Below are 18292 nucleotides of genomic sequence, written 5' to 3' on the forward strand. Positions count from 1 at the left end.
TGGGCCTCAAGCAGCCTTTGCGCTGTAATAGTGTCAACTATGCCTCTTCGAAGCGCTTCAGAAATAGTTATCTTCTCCAAGGTCTCTGTGTCAAATATGGCTGCAACAGGGCTCTGGTCATCATACATCTCCGGGGGTGAGACAGTAATAGAGATACTGTTGAAGCGTTTACGGACGGTTGGAGAGGATGGTGCGGCCTGGGTGGGGCTGCTGCAGGAGAACATATCATCAGCATTGCTGGATGAAATAGTCATGTCAGAGCTACTAGTGTTGCTGATAATTTGGTCAGCAAACTGGGTCAAGGTAAGCGTTCCATCTCGATACTGATCCACAGTTTTCTGGCCAATGATCCCACGCTCCAAACAGTCCTTGATGTCGTACTGGGTTCCGGTTTTCCTATCCACTATCACCAATCGTGACGAGCCATCTGACCCCTGGATAGTTATTTCCTCCCACTCACATTCCTGCTCGGACAGGTCCAGGAAGGTGTCATAGTCAATGAGCTCACGGTGATAGGCCTCCCTCACTGACATCTCCAGGCCTGTGTCTGGGTCAACGATCACAACCCGCCTCTTGCGGAGGACGTTGGTACGGCTTTCCTGCGTCTTCTGCGGCTTCCTCTTGTCTTTGAGTGGCAGGAGGTTTAGGCCTGTTTTGGGATCGGTGATGCACCTTTCTTTCAACTGAAGATATGTAAGGTTTTCCTTGGTATTAGGGTCAAAGAACCCTTTTGTGTCATCTCCTTCATAAGTAAGGATCTCATTCATCTCCTCATCAAAATACCCCCTTTTATAGGCAACACTAACATCAATGCGATGGCTCTCCTTTGGGTCAATAATCCCACCGCTAGCTATTTGAGCTTCAAGGAGACGGATTCCATGACCTTTCTCAATAAGATCTTTCTCAATAGCCTGGAAGAGGGAGATTATCTTTCCTGTATTTGGGTCTTTGTATCCAGTAACTGCTTTCTCTGCAGACAAAAGCTTATTCTTAAACTCTTTCCCTATCAGAGCTCTCTTTGTAGCTTCCTCCACTGTCATAAAGACATTGTTGACTGGATCAACAATAAACCCAGAAGCAGCTTGTGCCTCAAGAAGCTCCAGGGTGGTTCCCCTCATGAGCAGACCTTCCTTCATAGCTTGATAAAGAGGCATGATTCGCTCATTGGCCTCATCATAGATACCTGCAATACAGGTAGAGCCATGCAGATAGGACTTCAGCTTGTCTTCAATATCTTTGCTGGTCAGGCTGCCCTGGTTGATCTTCGCCAAGTCAGTTTCATCCAGAAGCTCAGATTGGATTAGCTCTGTAATAGTAACTTCACCACGGAGACCCTTTACTGTCATGCACTTTTCTGGACCACGGAGCAGAAGCAAGCCGTTAACAGGTTCGATTGTACATTTCTTCCTGAGGTCATTATAACTGATCTTCTCTCCCGTCGCAGGGTCCAGGTAGCATTTAGGTTTTTTGTTCAAAGCCCTATAGAGATCTTCATCGATAAGATTGCGATCCAAGGCCAAATCTTTTGGAAGGAATACACTCAGAACAGGATCCAATATGCCTCCCACAGACTCCTGTGCCTGCAACAAGCGGATGGCTGTGTCTTTGTCTATGCGGCCTTGTTTGCAAGCCTGACCCACAGATAACACTTTGCCACTGTATGGATCTTTAAAGCCTGTGCTTGCAGCTTCAGCTGTCACCAGGATGTCTCTGTCTTCTGTGTCTACAATTCCTCTGGAACAGGCTGCATCCACAGGCATCTTTTCATTAAATGCAGGGTCCATTATGTGGCCTGTTGCTGCTTGAGCTTCTAGAAGCATGAGAGCACTCTCTGCGCTGAGGAGGTTTTTGTTTTTGGCTGCAGTGAATGGCATTTTTCCTTGAGCACCTGTTGTCATGCCAGCAATAACGCCTGAACCCTTTAGATTAAGCTGGATGTCCAAAGCTACTTCATCCACTGTCTTCTTTCCCTTTAAGAGCTGGTCTAGAGTGGCTTTGCTGATTATACCACAGTCGCAAAGTTGGTGGGCAGTGACTTTTCTACGCACCCCATCAAAAATCAGCTTGGATGGATCAATTGTTGGGACTTTCTCATCTGTCTGGGTGTGCTGGCTCAGAATGCTAGGTCTCTGCTGCAGCCTCTTTATCTCTTTCTCCAGGGCCTGTCTTTGGAGAGCCAGCTCTGACAACTCCTTTTCAGACATCATCAGCTTGCTCTTGTACTTCTCCTCAATAATCTTCAGCTCCCTCATGAGCCTCTCAATCTCATTTCTCAGGGATAGCCTCTCACGATCCGCCTTGTCTCTGTCTGATTCGCACTGCCTGATCTGCCCTTCTCTCAATTCGAACTGGCTCTTCATACTGTTAAAATCTTTGAGGAGAGAATTCTTCTCATCCTGCACACGCTGTTTGCTACGGACCTCCGTCTCAAGTGTGATCTTGATGCGGGTCAGCTCCTCTTCTATGCGCTGGTGACGAGTCTTGTCCTGCTCCAGCAGTTTCAGCTTGCAAAGCAAACTGTCCTTCTCCGACAGCAGCTCACTATATTGGCTCTGGGACGTATGCACCAGGATGGATGTCTGTGGAAAGATACCAAAACAAAATGTTATGTCCGTACAAAAATACCAACATATTATTGACACATATGCAAAAAGCCACATTTTGATTCAAATTCATATGAAGTGCGCATGATTGTCCATAGAAGCATGTTGTAAGAGTTTAGCATCATATAGCATTTTCATGACATTAATTTTTGATGTCATAAACCAGATTGATGTCCTTTAGCTGTCAATACTGTTAGACCTAATTGATATTGTACATGTGCACAGTATTAGTATTATTACAGTATTTTAAGAGGTGATTTTTATTATAGTATGAATTAAGTTCAGTGCCATGATGTGCAAAGTAATAAGGTGAACAACATGCTTTTCTATGGAAAAACATTTGCAAATAGGTGAATTTCATGCAGAAATCATGATAAATCTAAATGCAGCTACAACCACTCATGCAAAGGAAGAAAAACATTAGTTGAATTATGTAGCGTTATGAGCAGATGACCCCTAAATGCAATCAAAAATACCTCAATCGATTGCTTTTGGGTTTTGTCTATTTCCGCTTTGAGCTTTTCTCTCTCCTTGGTCAGGTTGTTGATGTGAGTCTGGAGCTCCGCTGTCCTCTTGGTGCTGCTCTGAAGCTGGACATGCAAGGTTGAGATCTGAGTGGCACTTTCTCCATCAAAAGCGTCTTTGCTGTGCTTCAGCTCATCTCTCTCCTGTCTTACTGCCCTCAGCTCCTCCTCCAACCTTAGCCTCTCCTTTGTCAGGTTCTGCGTCAGAGTCTTCAGCTTTTCAATCTCTGTCGTGTTTTCGTTAAGCTGGCGGCTCTTCTCCTCGATGGTCTTATAAAGGGTCTCGTTGCGCAGGTTGAGCTCATGAATCCGGGTCTGTTCCTGAAGGAGCTTCTGTTTCAGTGTCTTCAGCTCAAGTTTAACAGCTGCCAGTTCCTCCTTGGTGACTTTATGCTCCCTCAAGCTCTTTTCCAGAGCCTCCTGGAGGGCCCTTAGGTCCTGCTCATACTTTCTTCCTGAGGTGGAAGCCTCTATCTGGACAGATTTCAGTGTGGTAATCGTGGTGGTGTGCTCTCTGCAGGTATGTGTCATCCTCTCCAGCTCAGCCTCCATTCTCTTCCTACGTGTGAACTCCTCTTGGGTGGCCTTCTTCTGTTTCTCCAACTCGTCCTCCATCCCATCCAGCGAGACCTGAAGGTCCCGGATTCGGCTCTGCAGCCTGGCAGAACTCTGCTCAGCTTTGGTCTTCTCACTGGTTTGTTTGTCCAGCTCCACTCTGGTGATGTGGATCTCTTGCTCAGACACTTTGAGCTTGTTGATTGACTCCAGATAGGAGGCATTTTTTGCCTTCAGCTCTGCCTCAGCCTGTTTCAGGTGATTGAGTTCCAACTCCAGAGCTCTTCTCTTCTTCCCCTCCTCATCCACATTAAATGTGAGCACGCTGATCTGCCTGGACTTCTCCTGGTTGCTTTTAATGGCATCTTTTAATTTGATCTCATCCTCTCCTTTCTGCTGCTTGAGAGTTCTCAGCTGCACCTCGAGCTCACTGCGCATCCTTGTCTCCTGTGCCACTGAGGCCCTCTGCTGGCTTGACTCCTGCTCTGCTCTGCTTTTCTGCTCCTCTGTGAGAGCAATGGACATCCTGAGTCTCCTCAGCTCCTCCTCTAAATCTCTCTTCTCTACAGTGAGTCTGTCAACTTGCAGCCTCAGCTCGGCCGAGTCTTCTTCTTTCTGCTGTGAGGCTTTCAGGATTGTGGTCTTGGTAACGTGGATCTGTGTCTCATATGTCTGCTTAAGTTGAGTAATCTCTTGGGTGCACTGTGTTCTTACCTTTGAGATATCTGATTCCGCATTACGTCGACGTGCCGCCTCTTCCTCTAGCAGTAACTTCATCCTCTCCAGTTCACGTTCTCTGTCCTTCACACTTTTCTCTAAGTCAATCTTGGTCCAGTTGAGCTCTTCCAGTTCCTTCTGTCTGCGGCGAACGGACGCCTCATACTCTTCTTGCTGGCTGGTATAGCGCTCCTCTGCCAGCCTCTTTTTCCTCTTCTCGTCCTCAAGCTGGTATTTGATGCGGGTCAGCTCGTCACTGAGATCTTGAAGCTGGCTGTTAGTGCTCTCCAGGTTGTCCTTGGTAGCATTGACTTGGATTATCGTGGTTCTCTTCACCTCCTCCATAGAAATTAGCTCATTTCTTGACTGAGTGAGCTCCAGCTTGTAGCGAGCCAAAGCATCTTCCAGAGACTTGTTTTTCTGATCATTATCCCCGAGGTTATCCTTCAGACGCTTCAGTTCCTCCTCCAGCCACTCAATCTTGGTGTTTCTTATCTGTAGAGAGCAACAGGAAAAATCTAAGTCACCTTTTTGTCCATTTATCTTACGTTCATCATGCTTTTTTAGCATTACAATGACTAACGAAAGATCCAGTACTGACCTTCAGCTCTTCCATGTTTTTCAGAAGCTCCCCGAGGAACTTGTGGTAGTCCCCTGAGCGGGTAAGAAGCTCTATGTAGTGGGACTGGATGTCAGACGCCTGATGGAATCAAAATTAGCAGTTGAAATGTTGAGGTGATAATAATGCTGCAGGTATATCTTTAAATGACAAATACAACTTAGGGATTAACGTTTAAAATGGCACAAGAAGACTATAAACATATAATAATTCCTTGTATGTACTATGTAATGAGTAGTATAATAAACATTTAGTTGCCACTCAGTTGTTGTAAATATGTGGTCAGTGTGACATCATGGCTCATACCTCTTGTCTGACCACAGTGGCGGGTGACTGCAGCATTGCTCTCTTGATAGGAATATTCAGCAGAGTTTCCAGGCCTGAACTGTAGGAGGCCAGCTGCAGCTCATAGTCCTGCAGACAAACATCACAACATAGACTTCACTCGTCTGTACCATTGTTGTATAGGAATATTTTTATATTGAAAGAAAACAGTCCACATATTTAGTAAATGGGTAAGGGGTCTGCAAACCTTTATGGACCCAGCCCAGGTTTCTGCATTCTTGTGCACGTCCTCTATTTTCTCCTTCTTTCCTTTAATTTCAATGTGAAGTGCCTGTGTAATAAGGACACATGCATAAACAAAGGTTCAAGGTTTTTTCTTGATTTCAATTCAAACTCATACATTTTTTGTTATATAAATGTACACTTCACACTGAATGATGTATCAAATCTACACATCTAAACCAAAGTTTACATCGATGTTAACAAGGACAGACGTGCCTTCTGTTGGTTGAGGTGCTCCATCAGGGTCTCGATGTCATTGAACTTCACCATCTGAAGCGTGTCCTGGCGTTTCCTGGCATTGTCGATCCACTGTTCCGCGGAAGTGCTGCTCTGCTGATAATGGCTCAGCTGCTTCTCCTGCTTCTCCAGGTCCCACATTCTGTGGAGGAAGGAGTGGGAGGCAGAGGAAGAGATGATGTTGTTAACGGCCATGACAAACAGAGGATGTGGAAAAGATCATTTTGGAGGTATTTAAGAAATGCACAGACTATTGTACTTTACCTGCTATCAATCTGGGTTTGGATGCGGCGCCAGCGGTCGGACATCTGACCCACCAGGTCCGAGTATTTGGACAAATCCACGTCGCACTTGTGGAAGGACCCAGAGATTTGACCATTCCATTGCACTGCTTTGCCCAGAGCAGACTCCATAGCTGTCAGCAGATCTCTTTTCTGCTCCAGATCACTCTTCATTTGCTATAATCAAGAAGAAAAAAACAAGTTCGTATTTACAACAAATGAATTACGAGTGTTACTGTGATTAAAACATTTTTGCTTATTTCCTCAAACTTAAAAGCAAGAGATGTGAGTCTCGAACCTTAAGAGTGCTCCGATAGTGTTCCAGCTCCCGCTGGTCCAGGGAGGTGGTTTCCTTCTCTGTCAGCCGGGCCTCGTGGACTTTAATGATATCCTCGGCCTGGAGAAGAGTCTGGAGCAAGGTCTGAAGGGCCGACAGTCTGTTGAAGACACATAGTCATTAATCTAAAAATAGTCTGTACGTGAAAATGCAGAAATCTGTAGACGAGGGACCAGATTGTTTGACCAATCATGTTTGAGCAGGGTTCAGTAGCCTGAAGGTAACAGTCTGTGTGGAGAGCAAGTGAGGCGAAACACATTTACTGAAATGCATCCCCGGTGAGCTTTTGAATTCATCTGCATTCCCATGCAAATAACTTTTAAAAGAGGTTGGTCAAAATGGCGTCTGTTTGTATTTTTAGTGTTGAAACATAAAACTCATGTGATGTAGGAAACTATTTGGACTGTAAACAGTGTAGGACAAAAGGATGACAGAGTCTTGTGCTGGATTTCCGCAGTCTACGCCGGAAATCTCAAAATACTGGCCTTTCCTCCCAGAGGCTTATTTGTCGACAGGCGATGCCCTTCTAGACTGCACTGTGATTAGATTAAATGTCAACGAGATGAAAAGCGATTTCATTATGTTTGATACTGACTTAATTTTGGGAAGTATTTACTTTGACATTGTGAAATAAACTCAGCATAAATACAGTAAAATAATGTACCTTTGAATGTAGGCTGAGTAGAGACCCTGCAGGCCTCCCAGTTTTTGGTTGATGATTTCTAATTCTGATCGGAGGAACTTGGCTTGTTCTGAATCCGCTGGTACCCCCTCCAGCTCCTTTATGATCATTTCTCTCAGGCGCAGGTACTCGTCGTGAATAGAGTCCAAATCTCCGTGCACAGACTGAAAATCAAAATTGTATTTATAAATTAATCTGTGGTTTTGCAAATTCTGCAGCAGGATGCACCTCTCCTTTAACTCGACAGAATGATAGATGAGTGGTTGCATACCTGCATGTTCTGGATGTGCACAGAGCACTCGTGCACACTGTTCTCTCCCAGGGGAACATGGAGGTGACTGGTGAGACCGTACTCTGCCAGCTCCAGCCTGCGTCGGATTTCTTGGAGACTGCTGAGCAGGGTGAGGCTGAGGGTGGGACTGGCCGGGGGAGGCTGGATGGTCACCTTGGGGACAGTGGTCTTGGGGATCTTGGGTGCTGGAGTCGGTTTTGGTGGCTCTGGCTTAGTCGCATCTTCCCCTTTATTGGTTGGAAAAATTTGAAGGATATGAACAAATGGTGGGAAAGTACTTTTTAGTGAAATATGAGTGATAAGTTGACGACGTTTTACACTCACTGTGCGCAGGCAGCTGGATAATCAGAGTGTCATAGTGGGTCTGGGCTTTATCAAAGTGGCCCTGGATGGTTTTCTTGTCCTCCTCCCCGAACAGCTCAGAAGATTCGCTGGTATGCACAAACTCTTGGTAGTGATTCTCCAGTCTTTTGATCATATTGCGGTACTCGTCAGGGCGCATCTGAGACATCTGTCAAGTTCGAGGAGAGAGGTTAAAGTGATGCAAAAGACACAGAAATTCAGCAAACAAGGACACAGGGTCGTATTTACATTTGCGACGAAAACAATAAGGAATGTTCAGGGTAGAATTTAGTGACACCTAGTGGTGAAGTTGCATTTTGCAGCTGAACACTCCCTCACCTCATCCTCCCCTTCCATAAAATTTAAGAGAACCTGTGCTAGCCTTCATTTGTCATAAAAACCAAAAAGGTGTTTAGTTTATCCAGTCTGGGCTACTGTCAAAAACATGGCGGCCTCCGTAGAGAGGACCAATACTGGTGTAAATATAAAGCCTTTAAATATAATGGAACCATTTTAGGGAAAGGAAACAACTATTTGTATAATTTTGAATATTATTATCTGCCAATAGATCCCTTTCAGCTTAATCTCACACCGGACCTTGACAATGTGAAACTGAGAAGTTGTTGTTATCTTACCATCGTGACATTGAGAGAGTTGATGTAGTTGATGTCTTTGAGGCAAAACTGCCATGAGATGAGACTCTTGATGTTGATGTAAAGCTGATTCCAGATGCCCATGATGGCCTCATAATACTGCTCAGTCCTATGCAACAGTAACAAGTCATTATTCACCCATCAAGATAAAGTAGATCTCAGCCTCAGACCTAAAATGGAAGCATGAACTGCGGTTCCATTTCATTTGAAATGGGTTACATGCATGGAAACCACCGAATTTACAGTTTACTATTTTGAAGTCATATTTATATTGAATTGAATTTTATTACTTGCATCTCTGAGGCTTGAAAATGTTAGTGTTCATTTGTCTACAGATGTATGTTTGTATATGAAATCTAATCAAAAATGATTAGATATACATGACAGTGCCAAAACTGAGGCTGTTGAAATGTGAGCGTCCACAAGCTGAATCGATAACAAACTCCAAACTAACATTTGAAAGATAAAATGAATCCCCTGTGTTTGATCTATACGAGTTAAGGCCATATTGAAGAAAAAATAAAATCGGAGATTAGGAGAATAAAGTGGTTATTTTAAGCTATGTGTCATTTCAGAGTGGGAATATCAGAAGATCAGACTGTTGCCTGAATAAAAATAAGGAATGTGGAGCCTCTTGTCAAGTAATACGTTTGTATATGTTTGACAAATACCAAAATACTGAATCTTTCGTCCCATCAGCGCCATATTACCAAGTACCAGGACTTTGAAATGTTTGTGCACAGACTTTTATCTGGTAATTATTCTCAAAATCTCATTTCATTCACGGTGTCTTACTTGCTGGCGAGGCCGATGCTGAGGGGGTTTGGTGGAGGAATGAGCAGACACACGGACGGGATCAACATGTCCAGACCTCCAGGTCCTGTCACCAGCCACTTGCTGCGCTGAGAGTTGTCCTTCAGGATGCCCTCGTTCCCTTTCAAAATCCCTTTCTGTCGCACAAAACCCAACACACACAGAGTTCAGTTGTAGTAATTCACTTCTTACTGTATTTGTGTGTGTGTGAGTGTGTGTGAGTGTGTGTGGGTGTGTGCGACAGAGCGTGTATCCCACCTGGTCTTGTTTAAAGTCACATATAGCCTGGACGATGATGGGGCCGGGACTCTTGTCCTCTGGGTTGCGAGGTTTCAGCCGGACGATGGACCTGGACTTGCTGACCAGACTGTGGACCTGCCTCTTGTTTTCCATAATGCGCTCCTTCTCTTTCTGTGAACATGCAGAAATAAGACCTTGGATCATAACTGGGTCACTTTACGCAACAGTCACATACTCTATAAGATAGATTTGTTCTGTCACAAAACCCGCAGGACAAGATGAGCAGAGGGACGTGCATATTATTTACACCCAGGTCCCACAACAGAACTATCTCCGACATTGATTTGCAGTAACCTGACATTATATATATATGTAGTCTGCAGTTGGTAAATCAGAATCAGAAATTCTTTATTGCCTAGCATCATTATTGACATCCGCCCCCAAAAATCCATTTGGGTCTGACTCTAGTATTCTATTAATCTGTGTTTTCTAATGATGCATCCCCAGATGTTTGTGTGTATCAACCATCTCTATTTCCAGGACTGAACAGAGTGTGACAGTACCTCCAGGGTTTTCAGGAGTTCCGTGAGGCTGTCCAATGGTGTGTTCTTATCGCAGCCGAACTTGCTGCGGATCGTCTCGTTCTCCTTCTGGAGCTTCTTATAGGTGTCGTTGGCCTCCTTGAAAAACTGAAGACGGCAGCGAGAAGCTTTGATCAGCGCTCAAATAACAAACCAAGGCCAGACTCATGAGCTGGAGCAGTGATGATTTACTTACTTGGCTGTAGGCGGCATTCTCCTTCAAATGAAAATGGATGCACTTGGTGATCTGAAGCAGCCAGCTCCACTGAGTCTGTAAGGTGTCCATGTAGGCCTGCGGGCACAAATAGTTTAATCAGTAAAACCACAAAATAATTTTCTGTTTACAATTGAAAAACACCCAAAAGACAAAAAAAAAAAACTTACTTCAATCTTGTCTGCGGCTGGATGGTTGTTGCTCAGGAGTCCATCTGATTTCACCTTCAGCTTGTTCAGCTCCTTCTCCTTCACCTCCAGGTCCCTCATCAGCCTCTGTCAGGGAAAAAAGTAAAAGTAAGGATCCCAAAAGGCCAAAATGTGGACTCTGTCACCAAGTTAATGAAGATGAATGATAAACACGCTAAAGTTAAACGTGTAATCAGACCCATGGGCCGAAGGATAGGAATCCAACCAGGGGTAAGAAACAGCTACTGGTCCTTACCGAGTAGCTCTCTTGCTTCTTGGGGATGTACTGGTCGATGTTTTTGTCCCCCCAGTCAAACATGAGCTCCTCCTCTTCTCTCTCGTTCACCCACATGATGGCTCGGGAGATATCCTCGATGATGCTCTGAAGCTCCCGCAGCTGACTCAAGCGGCCGTGGGACATTTTCTGATAAGAGCAAAGGGTAAAATGTATGAATATGACAAAAATGTAACATAAATCAGCTCATTTTTAAAAAGAGTTTGCTTCTACCTGCAAGCTTTCCCATTCTTGTTCCAGGACGGAGAGGTTGTACTTGTCGCCCCTCTGAAAAACAGATTTGAGTTGTTGCTCATTATTATTTACTTAAATATTGAATTTAATCAAAAAAATTTAACATTTTCCAGTCAAACAAATTATTTGCAGTACCACAATAGCAAGTAGCTTAAAATGGGCCAGGGAACGACCACTTACCAGTTCATCTCTGGCTCTGTCTACTTCCTGACTCCTTTGGATGGAGTTGTGAATTTTGGTGTGATTTTGGATTTGCTTCTCGATGGTGGCAGAGTCGTCCCCCCACGGTGCCGTCTCAATCAATCGCTATAAGATGCAGAGTCACAGTTCATTAGCTTTTGAAATGAAATAACTTCTACTGCACACAATTAATATAACCTGAAATCAGCCTCGAATGCAGGGGAATAACACATTTCATGAAACATTACTGTCAAAAGCTTCATGAAGAGATATAAAGTTTTATATATAATCTGCATTTTAAGGAATAAGGTTGGTACTATTAAATCCTTCCTATCATGTCGTGACACCTGGTCTTAATCACACTTGTCCCAGCCTGAGATGAGATTTAAAAACAGATTAAATATGTTTCTTTCAGTTTCTTTAAGAAAATAAAACACAGCCACAGCCAGAAACCGTAGATTTTAGCAATTGTTACTCATACATGAGGGAATGGTTCATTTCTATTTGGGCGGGACTACAGAGATGTTTATAGAGCTTGTCAGAATTTAGCCACACAGGAGATACTTGTTAGTGTATAAGTTATTTATTTTGGTCTTTTAACCAATTGGAGTTTGCAATCACGCCAGCATGATGAAATCCTGAGATGTGTCTTGTGTGTTTTTTAGTCCAATAGGTTGTTTTACTATGTCTAAGTGAAAAAATTATTATCTAGTCACGGAGGCAAAAAGATACCAAACCTTGGCATAGACACGATTTTTTTAAAGTGGTTATGTGGACAATTTCAAATGCATTCGAAACCTCAACCAAAATAGTTTACAACTTTGAAGGGAAAAAAGTATATTCCTTGCTGTTAATTCCTTTATTTTTTTGGTTTGTTCCACTTTTGTCCACTGGGTGTCAGCATATAATCATTAAATCCCTTGTGGGGCAGGAAACTATTCCAACTATTCCGTCATCTAAGCTTTGATAAGAGCTCAGCCAGCAAACCGACTTCAGCCGGTCCCTGCTCTATACTCTGTTTTTTTTCTCTCTCTCTTCAGGTCTTTTGTTCTCTCGCCGCTCCCTTTTCCTTCACGGTTACTAAGCAGACGCTGCACACAACATGGCCGTTAAGAGCCTGGCTGAGAGTGAAGCACTAAAAGTCCAATGGTGAAAGGTCAAGCAACAACAAAAAAAAAGAAAAGGCAGCAGTAAATCACCAGGTGATAACGGTTCAGTGGTTTATAGAAGGAGGAATCTGCAGTACAAGGGCCGAGTAAAAACAACACACACATTGTAGATGTAGAATAGAACATTTTCTGATGGGCGGTGGAGCAACAAAATTTCACAAAGGAGAAAATATGAGAGAAATGTTCTTATATCTGAAGACGGGGGGGTATGACTGTGGGTGTTTGGAGAGGTGAGGCTGGGAGTGGTGACAGAATGACAGGGTGTGTTTCTGGATGGGGTGGCAGGGCTGTGGAGGCACAAGGGCGTGTTCCCGTGAGCACATCACAGATCAACTGCCCCGTCCCACAACAACCGACCGAGGAGAGTGTCAGATTTCACGCTCCTTCCTCTACGTCTACGGCCACGGCCTCTCATTCTGCTGCCCTCTTTCCTCCTCTCTCACTCTATCTGTCTCTTTCTCCAATGGCCGAGCTCTTTCATCCTCTTTGTTTCAGTCGTCCCCTCTCGGCCTCTTTCACTCGCTCACGGATCAGGTTTAGGCGGAGTGACCAGATGGTTTCAGTTACAGGAGGGCAGACGGAGGAGTAGAGTGAATGCACCCCCACCAACACACACACACACACACACACACACACACGGTCCTCCCCTGATAAACAGTGCACACTTGTGCACCCGTACAGGCAGGTATCAGTCTGCAGGTGCTATTACTCCTACTGCTCCAACAGGTTCCTAACTGTTGCACATAGAGTCCTGCAAGTTTCATCAACACATGTGTGGGTGATGTCATTGATTGCAACAGATGAGTGTTTTGAGGCTAGTGACAGCTCGGTAAACATTTAATAAAACATTTCTGAATAACCACAATCTTTGTGGGGTATTTCTGGTTGGTGTTTTCTTTTGTCTCGTGTTATTAAAATGATAAGCTCACCTTCTGCTGGCTGATCCAGCCTGTGGCATCATCGAAGACCCTCCCCCCGTCCAGCGAGCCCACGCTGCCCCGACTGCGTCTCATGGTCATACTCCCGGCCAGCTGCTGTTGGATGGCACCCTGCGTGTTCTGGAAATGCTCCACACTGCAGAGTTGGATAAAAAAAGGAAATTCTTTGTGAATCTTCCCGGAGCACTGGAAGCTTCAAAGAGGTCATGTGGGTAAATACAGCAGAATGAGAAGCATGTGTGGCTTCACTCCTCAGAGAAATGTTTGGTTCAAGTATGAAAATTAAATTGAGGAGTATTGTCTACAACCTTATTTCTGTTCAGCGCCACCTAAGAAGTGTCATGAATTAACACAAAAACAGCCAATGTACACCTGCACTTAGCAAAGGTGCACATACGCTCATTACATCTCACCGTACCTTCTGAAGATGTTGTTGGGGATACGCAGCTGCTGCAGCTCCCGGCCGCAGAGCATCAGCTGCTCCAGCGGTTCTGCCGACATCATCAGCTGCTTCTCCACCTCTATGGCCGGAGCCCCCTGTAACGCCCCACACAGACCACAGTGAGCTCCACCTGTACTTGATTGTTGAGATGATCTGTTCTAGAAGGTCACATCCGGCCTTTTCCTGTCATCTTCTTTAAACCCTGACACAGCATCATCATATTGATATGAAAACAAAGGTACTTATAACTGTATAAACAGTTTTACAGTCAATAAACGGCTCTAAAAGAATTTCCTTTTGCAGCCAAGCAACGCAGCCATTTTGTTTCTTCCTCCTCCGAGGTTATGTTTTCACCCCAGTCCATTTGTTTGTTGGTTGGTTTGTTTGATTTTAAGCAAGATTGCAAAAAAACGAACAGACTTTGGGGAAGGATGTGGTTTGGGTGTGGGAAGAACCCAAACATTTTTTGAGAGGATACAGGAATTATTTATCTCTTTCTTTCACATTGCTAAATAGGACGTTTCTTGACCTTTTTTGCATTTTCTTTTGCATTTTAATTGGATTCAAGGGGACTGTGGAGGTATGTGCTCTACATTCTAGTTATTATAATGATTATTATCCTATGAGATCAGTTGTGTTAATCTGTGTGCTATACGCTTACACTCTGCAGCATCAGCTGCGCTCTCGATAGAGACTCTTGACAGTGGCTGGTCAGGTATGAAGCCCTCTGCTGAATGCCCTGCACGCTGAAAAACAAACAAACATACAACATTATTTCAAAAAGTATTAAGACGTATGAAACATTGAAAAATTCTTGGGAAAACAGGAAGTCATCAATAGTACCGGTACGAATTGATAAAAATCCAGCAAGATCATATAAAAGCTTAAAATAAGCATAGCTTTAAAAGAGAGGTTGTGTTAATATAGTTATTATGTTACTAAATTCTTACAAATGCATGTAAAGGAATATTGAATAAAGTGGAAATTAAAATGAAGGCAAAAAAACCCCCCAAGTTTCTAAGTGAACATGGCGCAGCAGATCAAGGACTTAAAAGTAATTTTGAAGTCCTGCTTTGTGCTGTGGGACGAGGAAATGTGTCAGGGGGGGGTCACCAACACAAACACACACCAGACAATTCTTGACTTTCTCTCTCGCAATTTAAATAATATCCTGTTTTTACGTTAACCTTTGTTCACCGTGAGTTAAGCCTCTCTCAAAGAGAAAGACAACCCTGTTACAACATTAGACAATGGTGTGAGGCGAGGCGGTGCATGTGAGGACATTCAAGTGGTGTGTGTGTGTGTGTGTAAGTGTAAGTGTTTCCTTGTTTGTGATTCAGATTATTGGGCAACACACAAGGAATGGTAGGAGGAGGATAACTAACAGCGTGTGTACTACAGAAACAAACTAGAGAATGTTGGTTTTACAAATGTGTCGCAGGTCTTTGGACTGATGAGATTTTTCCCCCTGTGGGAACATCTTTGTCTGTGTAAGTCGTTTTTCCAAACAAGTGCAACCTGCTTTATGACATTTTTGTCATTTTAAAGGGAAACAATGATCATTTAAAACTTCCACACTTTCACAAATCATGCTGAAAGTTTTGCTGACACATGAATCCTGCAATAGTTTTAGAAATATGTAGACTGTTGACATTTTTTTTACAATTTCAGACTTCTACTTTTTAACAGGTCTTAAAGCCTTGCTTAGAGGAAGCCGACAAAATAGTCATCATTTTCTTTAATGATTAAAAAGGTAATGGTGTCTGTGTACTTTAACAGTGAATGATTTAAATATATGAATTTTGTAGTTTGTGGTTTAAATTTTGACCTAACCCAAACTCTTTTTATTTTGACAATACCATATTTGTTGACATTGAAAGCCACATTTTCAGCCTCTCCTGCTTTTTGACATTTGTTATCATTTTACAATGAAAATAATGATAATTTTAATCTTTCCTGAATCAGTCTTAAGGAAACAATAGTCCACAAACATTTGCATTTATTTCTAACTTATGCTTCTAACTTTGACTCACCTAAACTTTTCTCCCCCCCACGTCACGTCTGTGTACACACAGCCACATTTCCCAGCTGATCTAAAAGCTCTTACCGGACGCCCCCTCCTGCCTGATCACATTTTTCTAGTTTAAAGTGAAAGTAATAACATGTTTAACTCCCAAACTTTCCTACATGTGTCTCGGGGCTTTGCTTAAACACGAGATCATTAGGACAGGTGCTTTCCTCAGCTCTTACCTCATTGCCCCCCCGGCGCTGACGGCCACCTTGGGTCCCGGGAGCCCCCCGCCGTGCGCGGAGCCCCTGGAGAAGGTGGTGTAGTTGGTGGTGGTGTATCCTCCGTCCCCTTGTTGGAAATCCCCATGGAAGCCGTTTCCACCGACGAACCCCTCGCTTCGGAAGCTGGCACTCGCCAAATCCGGTCTGGAGCTGCTCCTGAGGCCCATGTTGGGCAGCTTGGAATTGGAGCCGTACATACTCATGTTTGTTGTTGTTATTGTTTTCGTCGGGTTGTTTTGAAAAGTGTGGTTCCGTCCTCTGTTGTGTCCAGAAGAGCGCACAGGACCGCGCGCCTCGGTTCCTCGGTTCCTCGGTTCCACTCCGAGTCTCCTGTTGCGCAGAAAATGGTGCGTGAGTGCTGGGAAGAGGCGGAAGCGAGCAGCTTTTGGTCCGAATAGAAAACCACACCTTGACTGCGTTTACGAAACACTCTCCTGCAGACTGACTGTGTGCGTGTGCGTGTGCGCCAGCGTGTCTCATTCAGCACAATTCATGGGAAGTTGCAAAATGACTTAAACTTTTTATGGGGGAGTTCAGTTGAACTCGGAGGTTGTGAGAAAGTGATTCAGGATAATAGATCATTATCTTATTAATTATTAACATTATCAAAAGTAAGCTGCATTCAACAGGATGCAAATAAAACGGTGTATTGGTTTATATAGATAGATAATAATGTCAGAGATAATGATAATAATATAATAATAAAGTTTGAGACATGCTGTTATTGTTTTGTGGTGGTTATATTGTAAAGGGACTCATAGGCCCATTTGTGAAATGTATATTATTCACATACCAATATGTTTTCCCATTCATTATTTTACATTTCATTGTGTAGCCAAAGGACGACAGTTGAATATGAGCATTTACAGTGACATTTATTATTGTGTGTGTTCCTTGTCGTGGATTAATACATAAAATATATTTTGACTTCTTTGTGGAGGATTCCCCTTTCCTAATATGGAAGGCTAAAGAGTGCATTTATATGTATACTATAATTTAGTTAGAGGATTTTCCTTATATGGTGTATGTATAAACATATTATGCTGGATTTGAGAAATGTGTGTATCCTGAGACATGTTAACTCTGGATCCATGTTTCTGAATATTCTTTGTTGGTACAGATCAGAGTGGATGAGATTAAATCAAGTCACAACTGAAAGTGAGATACTACCCAGATAGCACAGAGATGTGGGCGAGTGTAGGCAATGTTGTGGCACCTACTTCACACAAAATGGACGTGAGCCGAAGGAGCCAAAATGGAAAATAGCACACAGGGCCCAAACATCCAAAAGCAAACGTGGGCCTTTCTGGACAAACATGCAGAACTCAAGACAAGGTGTAATCTGGCTGGGAACGTGAAGTAGCTTATGTGGTTAATATATGGACCAAGCAGTCGATTTTGGCACCTCTGACCGACATGGGGTGTTGCTATGGTTTACTTATGGCCTAGATCTGGCAAACAGGAGTTCACCACCCATGTGTCATCATTCCACACGGCATGTGGGGCGGAGGACAGCGTGACAGTGTGGCCCCAAAACAATTTTGCTATGTGGGTCTAAGATTAATTAAGACTGAAACGCACTTCTAAACTCTAGGAACAAAACTATTCAGAATCCATGTCTTGCTGGTAAACTTTGGTTGAATTTTCATTTTCAGGATCCCCTGTGAACTCTTATAATCCAGGCGAGTCAAAACAGCACATCAAGTCGAAAGTGATTAAAAAAAATTATAACCGCAGCCAAGACATTACATCCCCGTGAGGAGAGAGAGAAGAGATGGTGGCTGCGCAAAGAATTTATCATCCCGGGTTCAACATTCTTGAGGTCAGAAGGAGTCCGTGTGAGCGTTCAGTGTTTTGAGGAGTCACTCACACAAACAAACAAGTTTTGCAATGATACACAGACTATTTTTTCTCCTTCTTTAAAACTCTGTTCTTATCCGCCTTACTATCTCTGAACATACCTGCACGTCAAACCATTCAGATAGGTGTGGCCTGGCTATGTAAAGTGAAAGGGAGCGAGAAAGACACTGCGACACAACAGGAGGGAAGGTCACATAGTGTAAAAAGAAATAGGTCAGTGGAACTTTTTACAAGTAAAGAATAAGTGTAAAATGATTAGATGGTTGATATTAAAAGTGGAAACATATACAATGCTAATGAGGAATTTGACAGTTCATGCAGTGCACATAATAAAGTCTTATCTCAGCATTAGGTGACTCTGCTGGACTCTGGTGTATCAGCCCTGGGTTATTTGCCATTAGACAAACAACTAGGTCACACTACTGTCACATAGCAGT

General features: G+C 43.5%; 1 protein-coding gene across 2 annotated transcripts in view; it reads right to left on the reverse strand.

Annotated features, from left to right (window-relative positions):
* The window catches only part of LOC133018507 (desmoplakin-A-like), a 17569-nt gene extending 1208 nt beyond the window's left edge, over nt 1-16361 (reverse strand). Inside the window, exons 1-24 of one of the 2 annotated variants that reach the window (XM_061084878.1) lie at nt 15954-16361; nt 14365-14449; nt 13680-13798; nt 13253-13397; nt 11155-11280; nt 10954-11007; nt 10702-10869; nt 10428-10532; nt 10240-10335; nt 10026-10151; nt 9481-9633; nt 9205-9359; nt 8392-8518; nt 7739-7925; nt 7394-7641; nt 7105-7286; nt 6402-6540; nt 6087-6280; nt 5802-5964; nt 5551-5634; nt 5325-5432; nt 5001-5099; nt 3080-4894; nt 1-2579 (exon numbers count right to left, since the gene is read on the reverse strand). The exon at nt 1-2579 is cut by the window's left edge and continues 1208 nt beyond it. In XM_061084878.1, coding sequence (XP_060940861.1) covers nt 1-2579; nt 3080-4894; nt 5001-5099; nt 5325-5432; nt 5551-5634; nt 5802-5964; nt 6087-6280; nt 6402-6540; nt 7105-7286; nt 7394-7641; nt 7739-7925; nt 8392-8518; nt 9205-9359; nt 9481-9633; nt 10026-10151; nt 10240-10335; nt 10428-10532; nt 10702-10869; nt 10954-11007; nt 11155-11280; nt 13253-13397; nt 13680-13798; nt 14365-14449; nt 15954-16198 — 7502 coding nt within the window. In that variant the 5' untranslated portion in view covers nt 16199-16361. The remainder of the gene's footprint in view (nt 2580-3079; nt 4895-5000; nt 5100-5324; nt 5433-5550; nt 5635-5801; nt 5965-6086; nt 6281-6401; nt 6541-7104; nt 7287-7393; nt 7642-7738; nt 7926-8391; nt 8519-9204; nt 9360-9480; nt 9634-10025; nt 10152-10239; nt 10336-10427; nt 10533-10701; nt 10870-10953; nt 11008-11154; nt 11281-13252; nt 13398-13679; nt 13799-14364; nt 14450-15953) is intronic. The other variant, XM_061084879.1, reaches the window with a different exon arrangement.
* Between the last annotated feature and the right edge of the window lie 1931 nt (nt 16362-18292).

The sequence above is a fragment of the Limanda limanda genome, chromosome 13, assembly GCF_963576545.1.
Source record: "Limanda limanda chromosome 13, fLimLim1.1, whole genome shotgun sequence".
NCBI classification, from domain to species: Eukaryota; Metazoa; Chordata; class Actinopteri; order Pleuronectiformes; family Pleuronectidae; genus Limanda; species Limanda limanda.